The sequence below is a fragment of the Xiphophorus maculatus genome, chromosome 12 (assembly GCF_002775205.1).
Source record: "Xiphophorus maculatus strain JP 163 A chromosome 12, X_maculatus-5.0-male, whole genome shotgun sequence".
Classification (NCBI taxonomy): domain Eukaryota; kingdom Metazoa; phylum Chordata; class Actinopteri; order Cyprinodontiformes; family Poeciliidae; genus Xiphophorus; species Xiphophorus maculatus.
In genome coordinates this window covers 1760771-1780070 of record NC_036454.1, presented here as the reverse complement: position 1 = coordinate 1780070, position 19300 = coordinate 1760771, and the positions used below count along the sequence as shown (strand labels likewise).

Sequence of the window (19300 nt, the reverse complement as noted above, 5' to 3'; positions counted from 1 at the left end):
TCCTCACAGGGATCCATCGGTACTTCATGTAAAATATTGTAGCCCTTTGTATATAAATTATTCATGTGGGTGTCGTCCTGTTTCTGCCGCACTGCATCCTGGGTAAGTGGCGAGGGCTAGGTGTTGCTAAGCTAGCTCCGTCCAGCCGGAACAGTAATTTTATTGTAACTTTCAGTTTGAACCTGAGAGCCTTGAAATGCAAGAATGAGAGGATGAAGAGGACAAACTGAGGAAGAGGAGGGATGAAGAAGCTGGCTGGAAATGCTAACGGGACGGCTAGCTGCTAAGAGGAGCGGCTTAAGGTAAACATCCGGGTTAAAACACTAAACACTGACTGGAAGGGGGAAACTTTTTGTAAAAACCAAAAATAATTTTTCACTTTGACATAAATTTTTTTTAAAAATCTAAAATTTTTGCTCCTGACTCACAAAAACAAGAGTAAAACATGGCAGAGGTTGAATACTTTCTACAGCCACCGAGTTTAATCATTAGGTCAAAGTTCAAATGGATCCAGAAATATTTGATCAAATCAGAATCTGGTTGTGAGATCAAAACGACCTTTAATTATTTACTGTTATGGAAAAATGAAGTTTATATTCAGCTCTCAAATTTTACTGATGAGTTTCTGACAGGACCAGGAGTTCAAAGGTCAGCAGCAGTTACTCCGCTCCTCCACCAGGGGGCAGCACTTACATGTTTATCAGAGAAAAAGTCAGATATTCAGATTTATAACAAATTAACTTTTATTGAGATTTAATCAGAAAAATATCAACAGGACGATGCGAGTCATTTCTATATTTACAGGTGACCTTTGACCTCTGAATGACAGGAAAGTATCTCTGGTACCACCAGAACCTTGATTCGTTCATCTGAAACCGGGATGAACGTTCTCACAGTTTATTTGACCTTTGACCCCCAGCTGAGTTCTGGTCGGTGGTTTTAGAACCATTTCCTCCACAGTTTCAGCCTGGACCCGAGGTTCTGGTTCTGGTTTCCTTTCTGGGTCCGATCGGCAGATTCACAGGTCAACAAAACCAGAACCGGGACGATGTTGGAGCGAAGCCGTTCTGCTGAACAGAACAGAACCGCTGTGTTTAATCTGGATCAGAACATCTTAACTTTATGCTAACTGGAAACAGAAGGCCAGTCCTGTCTGGAACCAAAAGGTTCTGGTTCAGCTCGACCCAAACAGAAGAATCTGGATTTTTAAGTAACTCAGATTCTGAATCTTGGGTGGTTCTGGTTCTGATAGGAAGAAAAGATCTGGTTGATTTAAACACTGACAGGTTTTCAGTTTGGACCAGACAGCAGGTTGCCATGTTGGACCAGGCTGCCTGGAGCGGGTTGCCATATTGGCCCAGATAGCCTGCAGCAGGTTGCCATGTTGAGTCTGGGAGATGAACCGGATCAGGTGTTTGGGTCCACTCTGAGTTCTGATCCAGTTTTTGAGCCGCTCACATGAACGTTTATTGGGTTTTCCCTAAAGGGGAGAAGAAGAACGTGTCCATAAGGTTGAATGGAGGGCCCGGTCACGGCCCCCAGGCCAGTTTGGACCCCATCCCTGGCTCAGTTCCTTCAGCAGCTTCGCTCCGCCGTCCTCTTCTTCTTCCGGCCGGAGTGCCTGGTCTTCCTCTGGGCCGGTCCGGACCGGACCATGCAGACTCCCTGCCGCTTGCTGCTGGCCTGATCTGCGCCGCCTGCCGCGGCGCACGCCAGCCCGGCGGCGCAGTTGCAGCGGCCCAGGTTGCGGTGGCGCTTGGTGGCGCCCCACAGCTGGCAGGCCTCGCCCTCCAGCGGGATCTTCTGGCACCGCTTCCAGGTCAGGTACCGGACGCAGCAGAGGCCGGCGGCACAGTCCCCGGATCGGACGCAGCTCGATATCTCTGGAGTTAAAACATGCTAGGTGTCAGAGCGGAGCCACAGGGCATGCTGGGAGTCGGAATCCAGCCACTCACCTTTGGTTCTGTTGAAGCTGTCTGTGATTCTGTCTTTGACTTGGTGTCGGTCCAGCTGTCGGTCGGTGTTGGAGTGTCTCCTCTGAGCTCTGTTACTGCAGCCTCCCCTCTGGAGAACAGAAGCGCATCGTCAGCATATCGACTGATGACGGAAACATACGGCTTCTGCTCGCTCAGGTCACTGATTAACAGTCCGCTTTGAATTTAAATCAACCGATTAGCTGCTAAAAATAAGTAAATTCTTTTTTATCTGGACAGAAAATCTGTTAACATGAGAAAAAGTAGCATCTACTAAGCTAAGCTAGGCTAAAATGAGCTAATAGAAGCAAAAATAATATGAGCTAACCTAAATTAAGATAAAAAATGTGCTAAACTAGAATGGCAGTGGGGGAGAGTAAAGCTAAACAGACCAAAAATAAATAAAGATCTATAATGCAAAGGTAGGATAAACACTGGGCTAACTGGGCTAATTACAGGTAGCTAACTGAAACAACAGAATTTAGCTAATCTTGGAAAAATAGGTAAGATTATGTTAACCAATTTTAAAAATCAAAGTTAGAAAAACTAAGATATTCTAAATACAGACAAATAAATCAAGTCATGAAGAGCAAACAGGCTAAACTGAGCTAACTAGGCTAACCTAAAGCAGGTTAACTAGAAAAGGTAAACTAGGAACACAATTCAAACTTAAATAAACTAAGCTTAGCTTAGCAAAGCAGCGTTGCTAACTAATTAAACTAAACAAAGCTAGACAATGTGAAGTACGAAACACTGAGCTAACAAGCTAAGTTAAATGAGGCTCAGTTAGGAAAAGGAAAAAAACTGAAAGTAGATGAAGCTAAGATATATTCAGCTAAGCTAACCTGAGCTGAGACATGCTAAGTTAGGAAAGCTAAACAGAAACCCCAAACAAAAGCTGGCTTGAATAAAGTAATTAGGTTAAAATGAGTTTTTAATGTTTTGGGTCGTTGGTTGGAAATAAGAGCTTCAAAAATAAACATTTAAAATGACGTCTAATGTTGTTGGAGCTAAAATCTCCTGACTATGAATCTGTTTCATCTGTGGGATTTTCTCCAGGTCACAACTGTTCAAAGTGGATTAGATTAAACCTAAATTAAAATAAATCAAATAAATTAGGACAAAACTACAACTTTTAAATTAAAATCTACTTACAAAGATGCTGAATGCGACACACAGTGATCATCTTTTCCAAGCGTTCTGCTTTCCTTTGGTTGCCATAGTAACTGGAAACACATCCTCATTGACTTATACTCTAAATTTCACCTTGGTTCTTCAGATCTGCTTTTAATTTCTGTATTTGATTGATTTTGATTTTGAACGTTTGGACACTCCTGCTCTAATGAGCCTTAATGACTAAACCTTCAGTCTAAAACTGGATCTTTGATCCTGAATCAAACAGAAACTGGTTCATCCTTTGAGTTTAGCAGCTTTTCATGCCTGAATCTATGAAAACACAAGATAAAAGCTGGATGAATCTCTCAGGGTTTTCCTTAAATTAATTGATTCATCTCCATTTTCTCTCTGTTTTATTTGCATCTTGAGAACATTTGACCCGAATCATTTTAAAATGTCTCAACGTCGAATCTTACAACAGGAGGAAACGAGTCTGGACTGCAGAACCACAAGAGAAAAAGAACGTTTCTGTTGTTTGTTTGCAGATGTATTTTATCTGAGATTCTCAGCATCATTAGATGAAGTTTTAATAATTTTTTACCTTGAATGATAAAAAACAGGAATGAGGAGTCAGAGAACATTAAGATAAACTGACAGCAGATTATTGGGCAGCTAGCGTTAGCAGAAACTCCTCAGTTTGATTCAAAAGGAGAGGAAGAGGAGAGGAAGAGGAGAGGAAGAGTCTCCAGAGTGTGAAACTTTAGCCTCACCGGCTGCTCGGCGTTCTGCAGCGCCGCCTCTTTGGACGACCGGATGGTGTTGGAGTCCAGCGCCAAACCACAGACCAGCGAAGCACACAGGAAGCTGCGATAGATCCACATCCTGCGATCCATCAATCCACCCTTCCTCTGAAATCACTCCTCTTCCTCAGGATCTTCTCCTCTTCCTTTCTCCCAGCCAGCCAGGTGAGTGCTGCGCTGCCTTCAGGAGCCGTGGGGTTTTATAGCGCCGTGCTGCCTCTGATCCGTCTCCGCTGAGCCTGCAGAGCCTCAGAAGTCTGGCGTGGCGTTTGAAGCTCGACCGCATCAGTCGGCGGGACAGCGCCGCCTTCGTTTCCTTCCTGGAAGGCCTCAGGTGAGGCGGCCGTTTGAAACCCGACACCATAGAGACCGCAGAGAGATTAAAACACACCTGGGGAGCCGGGCAGGTAGCGCTGCTGCGTTTGAAGGCGTGTGTGGTTTTCCCTTCATGTGGTCCTGAGGTCACCATGGCGACTCATCAGGCTGGAGCTGCGGCGCTCCGGTGGCGGATGTGCGGCTGTTTGCGGGCGATTAAAGCTGAGTTAACCGATGATGAAAACAGATTTAAACCTCAGGAGCTCTTCTAACGGAGTGAGGAAGTTTGTTTCTGTCAGCAGAGAAGAAGAAGAAAGGAGCGGAGCTTAGATGGGATTACAGGAAACTGCTTTAATCTCCAGATTAGACACAAACTGATTTAAATTAGCTCAAAAAACTGGAAAACGTTTCATGAAAGAACAGGATCAGAGAGAAAATCTGACATCCATCCGTCCGTCTGGACTTAGAGATGAAAGAATGAAACCAAGGCTCTACTTCTCCCAACCTCCTTTGACCTTTGACCTGATGAAAGCCTGAAGTAATGTTAGCTTGTGAGCTAATCTTGTTAAAACAACAACATTGTAACACTGACACACACACACACACACACAGACACACACACACACGCCCATTTATCATTTACTGAACCTTACTGCAAGCCATCTCCTGCAGTGTGATGGCTGACCATATTTTAGCATCCAGGCGTTTCATTTTCCAGGCTTTGATTCCTGCAGCAGCGTCTTCACAGGTCTGACTGACAAACCAACGGTCCAGAATGCTGCTGCTGGCGTTCTGACTAGAACCAGGAAGATAGAGCACATAACACCAGTTTTAAAGTCCCTCCACTGGCTCCCTGTAGCTCAAAGAATAGACTTTAAAATCCTGTTGTTAGTTTATAAATCACTGAACGGCTTAGCACCACAATACATTAAAGATCTGCTGTTGTTGTATCAACCTTCCAGACCTCTCAGGTTCTGGTTCTGGTTCTGCTCTGCATCCCCAGAACCAAACGAGGAGAAGCAGCTTTCAGCATCTATGCACCACAAATTTGGAACAAACTTCCAGAAAACTGTAAAACAGCTGAAACACTGACTTCCTTTAAATCTGGACTAAAAACCCACCTGTTTAGGATTGTATTTGAAATGTAATCAATTACAAATTGATGGAACTTAATGTGATGTTTTATTGTTGATTCTGTGTTGCATGACTTTGTGTTTTTGTGTTTTTATGATGTAAAGCACTTTGAAATGCCTTGTTGCTGAAATGTGCAAATAAAATTTGATTGATGATTGATTGAGTACATTTTGTATATTTAGTTAATTTCATTAAACAAATGAAACTCGCAAATTGTCAATATTTAGCCTTCACTATTTATAAATATCTCTGAAAAATCTCTACAATAACTTATTAAAACAGTGATTGATGTTGATGCTCTTATTTTGAAATTTAATTAACAGATGTTAATTTTGTCAAATCAAACATAGTCACTGAGAAACGTCTATGACAGGTCGGGAACGTATGGCTCGCGAGCCAGGTGTGGCTCTTTTGATGATTGCATCTGGTTCACAGATAAAACATAAAATATTTAATTTGGATGGATTAAAACTTGGATTTGGATTTTCCACCGCTCATGTCCTGTTCAGGCTTGCTATTGGCTGCAGGAGCAGTCCATTATTTTAATTGGATGATAATAGCCTACGTTGGCTGTTGCTGGGTAAACAGGTAAATGCCCCCTTTTGAATCAGTCTGCTCGGGCATTAGCTCAAAGCTAACCCTTCGACGAAGAAGATGGCGAAAAGAAAAAAAGACGAGGAGTATCGTACATTTCAGGACGAATGGACCGAAGAATTTGCCTTTGTGGAGAGAGCAGGTTCTGCGGTGTGTCTAATTTGCAATGACAAAATTGCGTCGATGAAACGGCCGAATGTAAAGCGGCATTTTGACACACGCCATGCTACCTTTGCGTCAAAATACCCGGCGGGAGACAGTAGAAAGAAAGCGTGCCAAGAGCTACTGAGCAGCGTGCAAGCTAGCCAGCAGCCACTCCGCGTATGGACCCGACAAGGCGACTATAATTCCACTAGCTTTGCTGGATCCTTAGCAATAGTGAGGAACGGAAAACCATTCACAGATGGCGAGTATGCTAAAACGTTCATGCTTCATGTAGCCAATGAACTTTTTGATGATCTTCCGAACAAAGACAAGATAATCAAACGGATAAAAGACATGCCTCTGTCGGCAGGAACTGTTCATGATCGCAAACCAAGTGGAGGAAGTGCAGGTTCATCTGCTGTGATCAATACATCAATAGATCACAGCAGATGAAGAACTTCAGCCGGTCCTCTTCTGGTCTGGTCATTATCACCAGTGCAGAACAGCTTCTCTGTCAGGCTAACATAGCTGGAGGCTCCTCACTGCCCTGCTGTCTGGTTGCTGGGGCCCCGGTGGCCCCCTGAGGGCCCCCGGTGCTCTGGGGCCTCCTGACATTATCTCTAGCCCTGCACTGCTGACCTAAACTGAGCTGCTGCCAGAAGGTTGAGCGGTGGTGGACGATTTGGAAACTGATCAGTGCTGACGTTAAAACAGAGACATACTCGCCATCTAAATCGCATCTGACCTTTAACCTTCTGCTGCATCTGTTTCATCTCTGCTTGTATGTGGATCGTGTGCCAACATGACATACATGAAGCGTGTCCTGCTGCCGTGTAAGCAGAGCGGCAGCGTGTTGAGAAGGGAGCCGGAGATAAGATCTGAAGCCTGCAGGTTGTTCCAGGACTTCAATAAGAGAAGAGCAGACGTTCGCAATTACAAGCACACACACACACACACACACACCCCGTCGCTCTCTCTTACACAGATACACACACACACACACACACACACCGTCACTCTCTCTTACACAGATACACACACACACACACACCGTCGCTCTCTCTTACACAGATACACACACACACACTCACCCCCTCTCTCTCTCTCACACACACACACTCACCCCCTCTCTCTCTCTCACACACACACACTCACCCCCTCTCTCTCTCTCACACACACACACTCACCCCCTCTCTCTCTCTCTCACACACACACACTCACCAACAACACTGACACACGTCTGAGCCAAACATGGTTCTGATCTGAACCTGAAATGGACTCAGATGTGTTAAACCTCCTGAATGTCCCCGTAATTCACAGAATCCTCACAACGGCTGAAAAAGTCCCTATAAATTATGAAAACAAGAATGTGGAGAGTCCAGATTTTGAGACTGTCTTCATGATGGCTGAGATTATCCCGATTAGAATGAAAAAGAGGAAACATCCACCTCATCTCCTCCTCCCCCACCCCCACTCCCAGCCCCTCCTTTCTGGGGGGTTTATAGCCGGACGTTCATCTGCTGGACGGAGAATAAAAGAGCATCTCAGCTTCAGGTAGGACCACCTGTTTGCTTCTGACTCACGGTTTTTACCTTAAATCTGATCTGTCAATGAAGCGTTAACAGACTGTGGAACATGTTTGCATTATGGTAATGAATAGGATTTTATTCTGATCTTTCTTTTTAAAAATCATCAAATTTTAAGGTTTCATTTTGACAATTTTTTTATATTTAGTGGATTTAAATTTTTTCTTGGTTATTTTATTTCAGGCTTTTTAACAATTTTTACTTTAAATTTTAATGTTTATTAAAAAAATTGATTTAAAAATGCTTTCTTTTCCATTTTAAGTTTATTAGTTTACTTTTTATTTTATTTGGATTTTCTACTTTAGTTCCATTTTTCTAATTTATTTTTTATTTTAAAATCATCTGCTGGTGTTAATTCTGAATCAATCATTTGTCTGTTTAAAGAAAAGGTTTCTGTGAAGTTTAGTTTCTGGAAAATCCTTAATTTCCTAAAACTCTGGCAATCTGCTGTGTCCTTTCCTCTTGCATCCGACAAAATACTGAAAAGAAAAATGAAATTTTAGATAAATTTTATTGTGGAAACAGGAGAGCAGAGGTAGAGATGGGAAATGAGATGGAGGACGATAAGAGGAGAAGGCGGCATGTGGATGTGGGATAATTACGTTACGGAGGCAGGAAACAGCATCTGAAACAATCAGCAGACCCAAAACTTAACGAACCTGCTGCTGACGTTATGAGAGTTCATTTCTGGGAATAAATTCATAATGTTAGAATTTAGTTTTACCCTCACTGTTTTACAACCAAAGACATTTAATTACTGCTTTTATCAGCTTTTAAATAGTTTCTTCATCCGTCTCGTTATGATCCAGAGGAGTTTAGCCAGAAACCTGGTTGAGTTAAATTCACTTTAACTACGATAGAAACTACCAAACACTGACGGATGTGCAGGAATAATGGGGCGTACATGATTTAAAGGTGGTTTTATTCTTTTTCTTTGAAATCAGATTAATGTTTTAATGTTTTCTCTGAACATTTTTAGCCTGATGGTGAGTTGAAATCTGTAAATATCCAATCTGATCCTGGAACATTGTCACGGAAAAAAACTTTAACTTTGGAGAAAATTCAAACCTGACAATCAAACACGGAGGGAGAGCAGGAGGGAGAGGAGGGTGATCACAGGACGTCAGAGGCATTGAGTGAGAAATTATCACTAAAGACCAAAGCTGCTGACCGTCCAGAGTGTCAGGTCAGACACCAGGCGGAGCAGTTGCAGACGGCGGGATCAGACTAATACCTGGATCCTGCATGATAACAGCCTGGCTTGGAGTTTATTAAAGATCAGATGTGATATGCAGGAGCAGTACAAACGATATGAAGGGAGCATGAATGGAAATAAAACAGAAATTAACTTTCATCAAATTATAATCTGACAGAAAAACTGGTGAAAAACAAGAAATGCGTCTAATTACACTGAAAAAACACAAACAGTGTGTTATTGTCATTTTAATCATTGCTATCCTCCGCAGTGACAGTTTTTGACATTTCTGTGTTGGTTCTGGTGTGTGTGTGTGTGTGTGTGTGTGTGTGTGTGTGTGTGTGTGTGTGTGTGTGTGTGTGTGTGTGTGTGTGTGCAGGCATGGCGTGGCTGCTCCAGAGTCGTGGCTCTCCCAGGTTGGTGCTGGTGGTGGTCTGCGTTGCTCTGCTGCTCGACAACATGCTGCTCACCGTCGTCGGTGAGGGAACGACGACACACTCTAAACTTTGACTAGGACCGGATCGACGGGTTCTGAAATCTGCTTTTCTATTCAACCCTGTGAGTCAGAACTATAGGTCCAGTCAGGATGGATGGAGAACATCTAATTTAAAATCAGATTCAGGTCCAGACTTTGACTAAGCCGTTTTAACCACTGATCTAAACCATCCCAGGCTGGTTCTCCTGCTGAACTTTGACCCCAGTCTCAGGGATGAACTTAAATCTTTTACAAAGTATTCACCTTTAAATCCCTTTTCCCAGATGAGATAAATTCTGCTTTTATTGCTCCAAACTGACAACATTTACCTGTTTTCTAAAAATCACCTGACAAATATTTCTCATAATAAATCTGATATGAACTTCTTGAGTTTTGGATACAAACAGTTCACAGTTTTCTCTTTTCTGACAACTTTATTAAACCGTTGAATCATCAATTGATCGAAAACACAGTGAGTTTTTACCTAATGTTACCGTTTTGGCTAAATGGACCAAAGGTTTGGACCACCTGTTGTAGAACCGACCTGCCCCAGGGGAACCGACCCGGCTGGACTCCTGCAGAACTGCGCTCTGACCTGGCGGGTCTACACTGTCTCCCTCTATTAGCCTCAGCGGTGCTCAGATTCTGCGGGGTCAGAGGTCACACACTCACATGTTTCCCCTCCTGAGCTTGAACTTTAGATCGGACTGTTTCGGCTCAGACCCGTCTCTCTCTCTGTTGGTTCTGGTGCCTCTGATATCATCAGAACCACTTTCCTCTTTCAGTTCCCATCATCCCAACCTTCCTGTACGCCATGGAGCATCCGGAACCACAGACCGTCCCGGACGCCGCGCCCTCCCGGACCTCCAGCAGCAGAACAGCCACCCCGGGTCCAGAGGCGCAGCAGAACCCCCGGCCACCCCCGATGGTGTCTTTATTTAACAATGTGACCTTTGACCTGCAGGAGAGCCGAGCTGAGGCTGCTGCAGAGCTGCTGCTGGCCAACCAGACCTCCAACATGTCGGTAGGTTCATCTTCATCATCTTCATCACACGGCGTTCAGCCGGGTCAGCTCCGAGTCCAACACGGTTTGTTGGAGCCTATTAAGAATTGGATTAATTTATTTTTGCTAATGTATTAATGTAACAGATCTAAGATTGTGTGAATGATATATCTATTGTAACTTGTTTATTTGTTTTGCTTAGACCCTCCTTCTGGTCACTGCTGTTCTGGATCTGATTGTTTGGTTAAGGAGTGAGAAGTGAAATAGTTTTTCTACCACCAAATAAAGTTTATTTTTTACATTTTTTGAAAGTCAACTCAGAGAGAGTTTCGTAAAGAAAGCCCACGTTTTGCAACCAGAAAACTCTCCGCCAGTACTTTTTGTTTTGCATGAGTCGAAAACCTCCTCCTAGAAACTACTCTGGCACCTTTTGATTGTTGGAAACTTGTTATCATGCCAGAGGTGAGCTGAGGAGGTTTCAGCTCACCTCCTGATGACCTTTGATCCGACTGAAAACTGACGTTTTTTTTTTTTTTTTACCCCTCCAGGGTCTTTTGTGGCTCTAGTGTCCCTTATATGACAGCAGGCTGACAGGAAACAGGGAAGGAGAGGGGGGAAGACATGCGGCAAATGTCATCGGGTCCGGGAGTCGAACCCGCGACGGCCGCGTCGAGGACTCAAGGCCTCCAAATACGGGTCGCGCTAACCGCTACGCCACCACGGCACGCCCAAAACTGAAGTTTTAATAATTTGTCTCTGAGAATCTTACAGTAAAAATCAGGAATTCAAATTCTCCACTTTTCCCACTTTATAACGGTCATTTTATTTATTTATTATTTAGACAGTTGGTATTTATTGATGGAGCCCGGCCGGGCTCAGCCCGAAGAGGAAACATGGGCCCCCCCTCCCATGGGCCCACCACCTGTGAGAGGGGCCAAAGGGGTCGGGTGCATTGTGTGATGGGTGGCGGCCCAGGGAGGGGACCCTGGCGGTCCGATCCTCGGTTGCAGAAACTGGCTATTGGGACGTGGAATGTCACCTCTCTGGTGGGGAAGGAGCAGGAGCTAGTGTGTGAGGTCGAGAGGTTTCGGCTAGAAATAGTCGGTCTCACCTGGACACATGGCTCTGGTTCTGGAACCAGTCTCCTTGAGAGGGGCTGGACATACTTCCACTCTGGAGTTGCCCAAGGTGAGAGGCACCGGGCAGGAGTGGGCATACTTGTTGCCCCCATCTCGGCGCCTGTACATTGGGGTTTACCCTGGTGAATGAGAGGGTAGCCTCTCTCTGCCTACGGGTGGGGGGCCGAGTGCTGACTGTCGTTTGTGCTTACGGGCCGAATGCCAGTTCAGATTACCCACCCTTTTTGGAGTCCTTAGAGGGGGTACTGGAGAGACCCCCTCCTGGGGACTCCCTTGTTGAGGAGCAGATTGTGGTGCAGGGAGAACAATCTGCTCCTCAACAACTCAAAGACAAAAGAACTCATAATAGATTACAGGAGGAATGAAACGGACATTACACCACTAACCATTGGGGGAAAATGTGTGGAGAGGGTAGCTGATTTCCGTTTCCTGGGGGTCCACATTGAGCAGGGCCTCACATGGAACATGAACACCTTGGAGCTGATAAAAAAGGCCCAGCAAAGACTGAACTTCCTGAGGGTTCTCAGGAGGAACAACATCAAGGAGAAGCTGCTGGTGTCCTTCTACAAGTGCTCCATAGAGAGCATACTGACCTACTGTATCTGCGTCTGGTATAACAGCAGCACTACGGCTCAAAGGAAAGCTCTCCAAAGGGTTGTGAATACAGCCCAAAAAATCATTGGCTGCCCTCTCCCCTCACTGGAGGACCTGCACAGCGACCGCTGTCTAAGAAAAGCACAACACATCACAAAGGACACTTCTCACCCCGGACCTTCTCTGTTCACACTGCTGCCTTCAGGCAGAAGATACAGAGCAACCAGAACCAGAACCAACGTCTCAGAGACAGTTTCTACCCGACAGCAATAACAAAACTAAATGCAATCAAAAACAACCATTAATCATCATAAATGATGGATGTGAGAATGTGGCTGTTCTTATTTATTAGGTTTTTTTCAGTTATTTGTTAATTCTTACATTGTGTGTGAATTGTGTTATTTTTTGTTTTTAAGCATATGCACTGACTGATGGCACCTTTTAAATTTCGCTGTCCTTGTGACAATGACAATAAAGATCTATCTATCTATCTATCTATCTATCTATCTATCTATCTATCTATCTATCTATCTATCTATCTATCTATCTATCTATCTATCTATCTATCTATCTATCTATCTATCTATCTATCTATCTATCTATCTATCTATCTATCTATCTAGTTCTACTGGGGGACTTCAACACTCACGTGGGCAATGACAGTGAGACCTGGAGGGGCGTGGTTGGGAGGAACGGCCCCCCGATCTGAACTCGAGCGGTGTTCTGTTGTTGGACTTCTGTGCTCGTCATGGATTGTCCATAACGAACACCATGTTCAGGCATAAGGGTGTCCATATGTGCACTTGGCACCAGGACACCCTAGGCCGCAGTTCGATGATCGACTTTGTCGTCGTTTCATCGGATCTGCGGCCGTATGTCTTGGACACTCGGGTGAAGAGAGGTGCGGAGCTGTCCACTGACCACTACCTGGTGGTGAGTTGGCTCCGGTGGTGGGGGAGGAAGCCGGTCAGACCTGGCAGGCCCAAACGTGTTGTGAGGGTCTGCTGGGAACGTCTGGCGGAATCCCCTGTGAGACGGAGCTTTAACTCCCATCTCCGGCAGAACTTCGAACACGTCCTGGGGGAGGTGGGGGACATGGAGTCTGAGTGGACCATGTTCCGTGCCTCCATTGTCGAGGCGGCCGATCGGAGCTGTGGCCGCAAGGTTGTCGGTGCCTGTCGCGGCGGCAACCGTCGAACCCGTTGCTGGACACCTTCGGTGAGGGATGCTGTCAGGCTGAAGAAGGAGTCCTATCGGGGCTTTTTGGCCTGTGGGACTCCGGAAGCAGCTGATGGGTACCGGCGGGCGAAGCGGCATGCGGCTCGGGTGGTTGCTGAGGCAAAACCTCGGGCGTGGGAGGAGTTTGGAGAGGCCATGGAGAAAGACTTCCGTACGGCTTCGAGGCGATTCTGATAACGGATACAAGCGGCCGAAATGGGTTTTCTCCGTAGGGTGGCTGGGCTCTCCCTCAGAGAGAGAAGCTCAGTCATCCAGGGGGGACTCAGAGTAGAGCCGCTGCTCCTTCACATCGAGAGGAGCCAGTTGAGGTGGCTCGGGCATCTGGTCAGGATGCCTCCTGGACGCCTCCCTGGTGAGGTGTTCCGGGCACGTCCCACCGGGAGGAGGCCCCGGGGAAGACCCAGGACACGCTGGAGAGACTATGTCTCTCGGCTGGCCTGGGAACGCCTCGGGATTCCCCCGGAAGAGCTAGAAGAAGTGGCTGGGGAGAGGGAAGTCTGGGCCTCCCTTCTGAAGCTGCTACCCCCGCGACCCGACCTCGGATAAGCGGAAGAAGATGGATGGATGGATGATATTTATTGAGGGTTTTATCTTTCATTTTTATTTTAGCTCATTTATTTATTTGTTTTATTTTATTTTTAGTTATTTATTATTTATGATTCAGGTTATTCCTCTCATGTCACATCAACATAATAAATCTTTTGGTTTAGTGGTGAAGAACTTGAGCTCCTTTGGTCATTTTGTGGTTTTTTTTGCTTTCATCACTTCCTGTTTTGATCTTCTGTAAAACATTTTGTGTTGTCCTTGTGTCGTATGAAAAGTGATCTACAAATAAAGATTTGTTGATTGATTGGTGTTCATCTGATCATCTATAGCCTTTCTCTCTCTCTCTCTCTCTCTCTCGCCCTCCCTCCAGGACTCCTCTTGTCTTCAGGACAGTGTTTTCCTGGAGAAGGAAAATGTCCGGGTTGGTTTGTTGTTTGCCTCTAAAGCTTTGGTCCAGCTGCTGGTCAACCCGTTTGTTGGTCCGCTCACCAACAGGTATTATTATCACATTAATAAACCCTTTATAAATTGTGGAAACATTTTAACTTGTTAAGTTGTTTTAGCAGTTTATTGGCTTTTTATCTGCTGTTTATTAGTTGTCTGTTAGCTGGTTATTAGCCGTTTATAATTATGAAAAAACTTCCAGTATTGGCTCTGAATTTCTGTTTAGATTGAATCAAACTGGGTCAGTGTTCCCTAATGATGTCCTGTCTGCAGGATCGGTTACCACATCCCGATGTTCGCAGGATTCATCATCATGTTTGTTTCCACCATCAGTGAGTTTTTCCTCTCAGACTCAGACCAGCCTCCTGCCGAGTGTTTCCGGGTGTCTGACTCCAGGTTCTTGTCAGTGTTTGCTTTCTCAGGGACGTACGTTCTGCTGTTCTTCGCCCGCTCGCTGCAGGGAATCGGCTCGTCCTTCTCGTCTGTTGCGGGTCAGAACCAACAAACACGGACAGAATGTAATCAGTCGTCACGCAGCGATTAGCCGTCTGTTTAGTTAAACTATAAAACATTTGGGATCAGATGAAATCACAGGTCAGAGGTCACAGAACAGAACGTTAGAGATGGCTGCAGTTCCCACCCTGAACACTAGATGTCAGCATTGGTTCCACAAACTTCTCACTGCTCTGGTTTCACCTTCAGGTCTGGGGATGTTGGCCAGCGTCTACACCGACGATGACGAGCGAGGCGTGGCGATGGGCGTCGCCCTGGGAGGGCTCGCCATGGGAGTCCTGAGTGCGACACACACACACACACACGCACACACACACACACACTGCAACCAGGTGTATGTTCCACTGTGTCATGTCCGCCTCTGTGTTTCAGTCGGAGCGCCGTTTGGCAGCGTGATGTATGACTTTGTGGGGAAGAGCGCCCCCTTCCTGATCCTGGCCTTCCTGGCTATGTTTGACGGAGGTAATTAGTGGCAGAAGGAAGTGGAGCCCCCTGCTGGTGGGAGAGGTGATGATCAGGTGTTTCTGTGTGTTGCAGCGTTGCAGCTGTGCATCCTGCAGCCCTCTAAGATCTGCCCTGGGGTGAGTCCAGCACTGATCCACCTGCCCCGGTCCAACTGCCCCGGTCCAACTGCCCCGGTCCAACTGCCTGCCCTGTTCTACTCCTCTCCTTCTGTTAGCTTCTGGGCTTTTCAGTTCTGTTCTGGTTCTGTTGGTTCTGACCTGGTTGGGTTTGTGTGTTTCAGAGCGTGGAGGGAACACCGCTACTGACCCTGCTGAAAGACCCGTACATCCTGATTAGCGCAGGTACAGACGCTCTGGTCCTTCACCTGTCTCTAAGCAGGACTCTGTCCAACTGTCCGTCTAACTGTCCTTCCATCCCTCCATCCCTCCACCCCTCATCCCTCCATCCCTTCATCCCTCCACCCCTCCATCTCTCCATCCCTCCACCCCTCCATCCCTTCATCTCTCCATCCCTCCGTCCCTCTGCAGGGTCTCTGTGCTTCGCCAACATGGGCGTGGCCATCCTGGAGCCCACGCTGCCCATCTGGATGATGCAGACCATGTGTTCCCCCAAGTGGCAGCTCGGTACGACCTTCTGGCCAATCAGCGCTCAGCTTGTGCCCGGAGAGCTCTGATTGGCCGTCGGCCGTCCTCCGTGTGTTGCAGGAATGGCCTTCCTCCCGGCCAGCGTTTCCTACCTGATTGGAACCAACCTGTTCGGACTTCTGGCCAACAAGATGGGACGGTCAGTACCAGAACTCCTGGTTCTGGTCCAGAACCTGAGCTGCTGGTTCTGATGGTCAGAGTAGAAGAATTTCCTTCTCTGGAAGCCCAAACAATGAAAGAGATCTGACCCGGTTCTGGTCCGGTTCTTACTCAGCTCTTACCCAGTACTGAGACGGTTCTGGCCCTGTTCAGACCCTCTTCTGGCTCAGGTCTGGTCCAATACTGGACCAGTTTTGACCCGATTCTGGTCCAGTTGTGAGCTGGTTCTGGTCCGGTTCTGACTCAGTTTTGACCCGGTTCTGACCCGACCCGTCTGGCTTCAGGTTCTGTATGTGTCTGCAGGTGGCTCTGCTCCATGGTGGGAATGTTCGTCGTCGGAGTCAGCCTGCTGTGTGTGAGTCCGAGCCCCGCCCATCGGTTACCATGGCAACGGCCACTTTCATCAACACAAACACAGATTAACCGTCACCTCCGTCTTGTCTCCCCCGCCCCCTCATGGCGGTTCTGATGCGCCCTGTCTCCCAGGTTCCCTTCGCCACCAGTATCTACGGTCTGATTGGTCCAAACGGCGGCCTGGGCTTCGCTATCGGTGACCTTGACCTCCTGACCTCCTGTCCTCATGCAACCTGTCTTGGTGTGGCGCTGTGATGACGTGTGTTTTGCTCCTCCAGGGATGGTGGACTCCTCCATGATGGCCATCATGGCGTACCTGGTGGACATCCGCCACGCCTCAGTGTACGGCAGCGTGTACGCCATCGCCGACGTGGCGCTCTGCATGGGCTTCGCCATCGGTAACGGCACCAGGAGGACAACATGGTGGAGCGACAGACTTTCTGCAGAACTCAACGTCATTCCCTCTGCTGTTCCAGGCCCGTCCACCGGGGGCGCTCTGGTCCAGGCGGTGGGCTTCCCCTGTCTCATGGTGTTCATCGGGGTGATCAACATCCTGTACGCACCGCTCTGCTTCCTGCTGAGAAACCCGGCTGTTCGGGAGGAGAAGATGGTAACTATGGCAACCTGAGATGGAGGTCTGTGATTGGTCCAATGGGTCTGGCTGTATCTGACTGATTTGCTGTAATCCTTCTGGTTCTGGTTCTGATTCTGGAGGCGTTCCTCAACGATGACCCCTGAGCCTCTCCTTGTTCCCTGGTTTACTGATAACCAAACATCAGACCGTCCAATCAGCAGTCAGCCTGGTTTTGGACTGTTCAATCAACAGTCGGCCTGTTCTCTATTCCTGCAGCTGAGCGTTGTTGTGTTTCAGGCGATCATCGACCAGGAGTGTGTGATGCACAGGAAAAGCTACAACACGACCAGAGACAGCCGCGAGTTTCCTCTCAGCGACTGGAGTGAAGAAGAAGATGAAGAGGAAACGGAGGAGTGAGACGCTCGCGTCCCGCCGTGGCGTCTCCCAAAGACACGTCTTCCCACTTCCTGTCCAGAGACAGGCCGGCTCGGTTCCAGCTGGAGGACAACCTGCAGGGTGTGAATACTTTAAAGACGCCTCAGTGGCTTCAGCTGCAGTCGCTGCTGGTTCCTCATGTTGTTCTGTGTTTGTGCAAAAATAACAGGACGCTTCAACACGCCTCGTGTCTCCTGTCGTCTCTGAGACGAACGCGTCTCGCCGGGGTTCAGTCTTCACCACAGAAATGTCCTCTCTGTCCAGCAGAGGGACATCAGGCACAGCAGCAGGGTGAAGCTAGAGGAGCAGATCACAGATTCACAGAGAAGTAAAAATTTAAAAACAAAATTAGAATGAACATTTTCATTTATACTAGAAATAGTAAAAACAGGAAAGGACCGATTCACGACAGAGTTGCAATCAGGCTGCAATCTGCTGCAGCTGTACCAGTTCGGTCCGGTCCGGTTCAGTCCGGTCCGGTTTGTCTTAAAGCACTCACCGAACTCGGGGTGACCTGATGAACATTATGACATACAGAATCCAGTTTCAGGAACCACAAAACGTTTCTACTGAGGACAAAAATTATTTAGATTTTGGTTTTTAAAACCAAAATATATATATTTTTTAATGATAAAAACATTTTAGTGATGCTTTCATTCAGGTTGAAAGGTCGGCATGTTGTGATTGGACAGGTCAACTGTCCCTGTGTGTGTGTGTGTGTGTGTGGGGGGGGGGTGTGGGGGGGTGTGGGTGTGTCAGCAGCTTCAGAGGCTTCCTGCTCCCAGCCGTCAGCGGCTCCATCAAGGCGGCGGCTGCTTTGGTGCGGCTCGGTCGCAGGAACCGCTGCAGGCTGCAGATCTGATGCTGATTCATCATTAATCAGAGGATCCAGATCATTTAATCTGGTGCTACTGAACACACACACACACACACACACACCTATACAGGTATATAAGGTATAGCCTGCCTTTTTCGCCAAACAGGCCCGACGGTGGTTTAGCTGGACTACCCTTTCCCAAGTAGCTAGAGCAATGGGAGGTGGCTTAAAACACTGCAAAAAATCTGAAAAAAATTTAGCTCCCTTTAGGTTTCAGATAGCAGCTACACAGCCTTTCTTTCAGCAGCCTGACAACATGGTGGCTTGTATGGACATCAGCAAATGTGGTTTATGAGAACAAAACAAAGTATTGTGAGAACTTTAAAGGGACAACTACGTCATATTTAAAAACCTGCTGATTAGCATAAATACACAACGTGACAGCACAAAGCATTAACAGAACATATTTTATTAGGTAAATATGACCAAATAATTCAATTATTTTTCTTTAAAAAATAAAAGTAAGCCTCAAATTGAAATTACCAAAAGAAAAACAATCTAATTTAAGTGCCTCAACAAAACATACACAAAAGTAAAATAAGGGTTTTAGGGTGCAGACTGTTGCCAAATATTCTGAATATAAATAAATAAGTAAAAGAATGTTAAATTAAAATTCTGCCACCTTTTCGAATAATTTTTATGCTGGACAACAGAAAAATGCCTCACCATTAGAAAAACGCTTTTCTGCCTATCAACACAAATACATTTAAACAGCCTCTAAGTCACGGGACTTTACAGATAATATTGTTTGATAGGCAACAAAAAAAAATGTTTTAGTAGCATGAACAAAATGGAACACTTTTGAACAAATGATTACTTCACATAAAATCTAGAGCCTTTTCTTTTGTGCCTGCCTCATAGCAGTTATTCCACGGTTTCTCACAAAGTCCCTGATATTTTGTGCTGTTCTTTGAGCCAGCACAGGACCTTCCACCAACTTGCAGTGTTTGCACTCATTTTTAGTGGCAAGTTTTCCTTTACC

At 46.4% G+C, this 19300-nt stretch overlaps 2 protein-coding genes across 4 annotated transcripts; one reads left to right on the top strand and one right to left on the bottom strand.

The window, feature by feature from the left end:
- The first annotated feature begins 202 nt into the window (after positions 1-202).
- slc18a1 (solute carrier family 18 member A1) lies at positions 203-17615 on the top strand. 3 transcript variants are annotated; one of them, XM_023343233.1, is made up of 17 exons: positions 203-302; positions 9237-9335; positions 10118-10356; positions 14224-14348; positions 14571-14629; positions 14705-14788; positions 15000-15092; positions 15183-15272; positions 15348-15391; positions 15556-15616; positions 15803-15898; positions 15980-16058; positions 16382-16433; positions 16565-16628; positions 16711-16830; positions 16909-17042; positions 17304-17615. In XM_023343233.1, the coding sequence occupies exons 2-17, from the start codon at positions 9239-9241 to the stop codon at positions 17421-17423; spliced, it is 1557 nt and encodes a 518-aa protein (XP_023199001.1). In that variant the 5' UTR covers positions 203-302; positions 9237-9238; the 3' UTR covers positions 17424-17615. The 3 variants fall into 3 exon arrangements, with proteins under 3 accessions (XP_023199001.1, XP_023198998.1, XP_023199000.1); XM_023343230.1 differs by having other exon boundaries at positions 15000-15272; XM_023343232.1 differs by lacking the exon at positions 203-302 and adding an exon at positions 7695-7725 and having other exon boundaries at positions 15000-15272.
- LOC111610274 (dickkopf-related protein 1-like) lies at positions 758-4735 on the bottom strand. Its single transcript, XM_023343234.1, has 3 exons — positions 3860-4735; positions 1956-2064; positions 758-1883 (listed from the first exon to the last, which is right to left on the bottom strand). The coding sequence occupies exons 1-3, from the start codon at positions 3980-3982 to the stop codon at positions 1576-1578; spliced, it is 540 nt and encodes a 179-aa protein (XP_023199002.1). The 5' UTR covers positions 3983-4735; the 3' UTR covers positions 758-1575.
- Positions 17616-19300: the final 1685 nt, after the last annotated feature.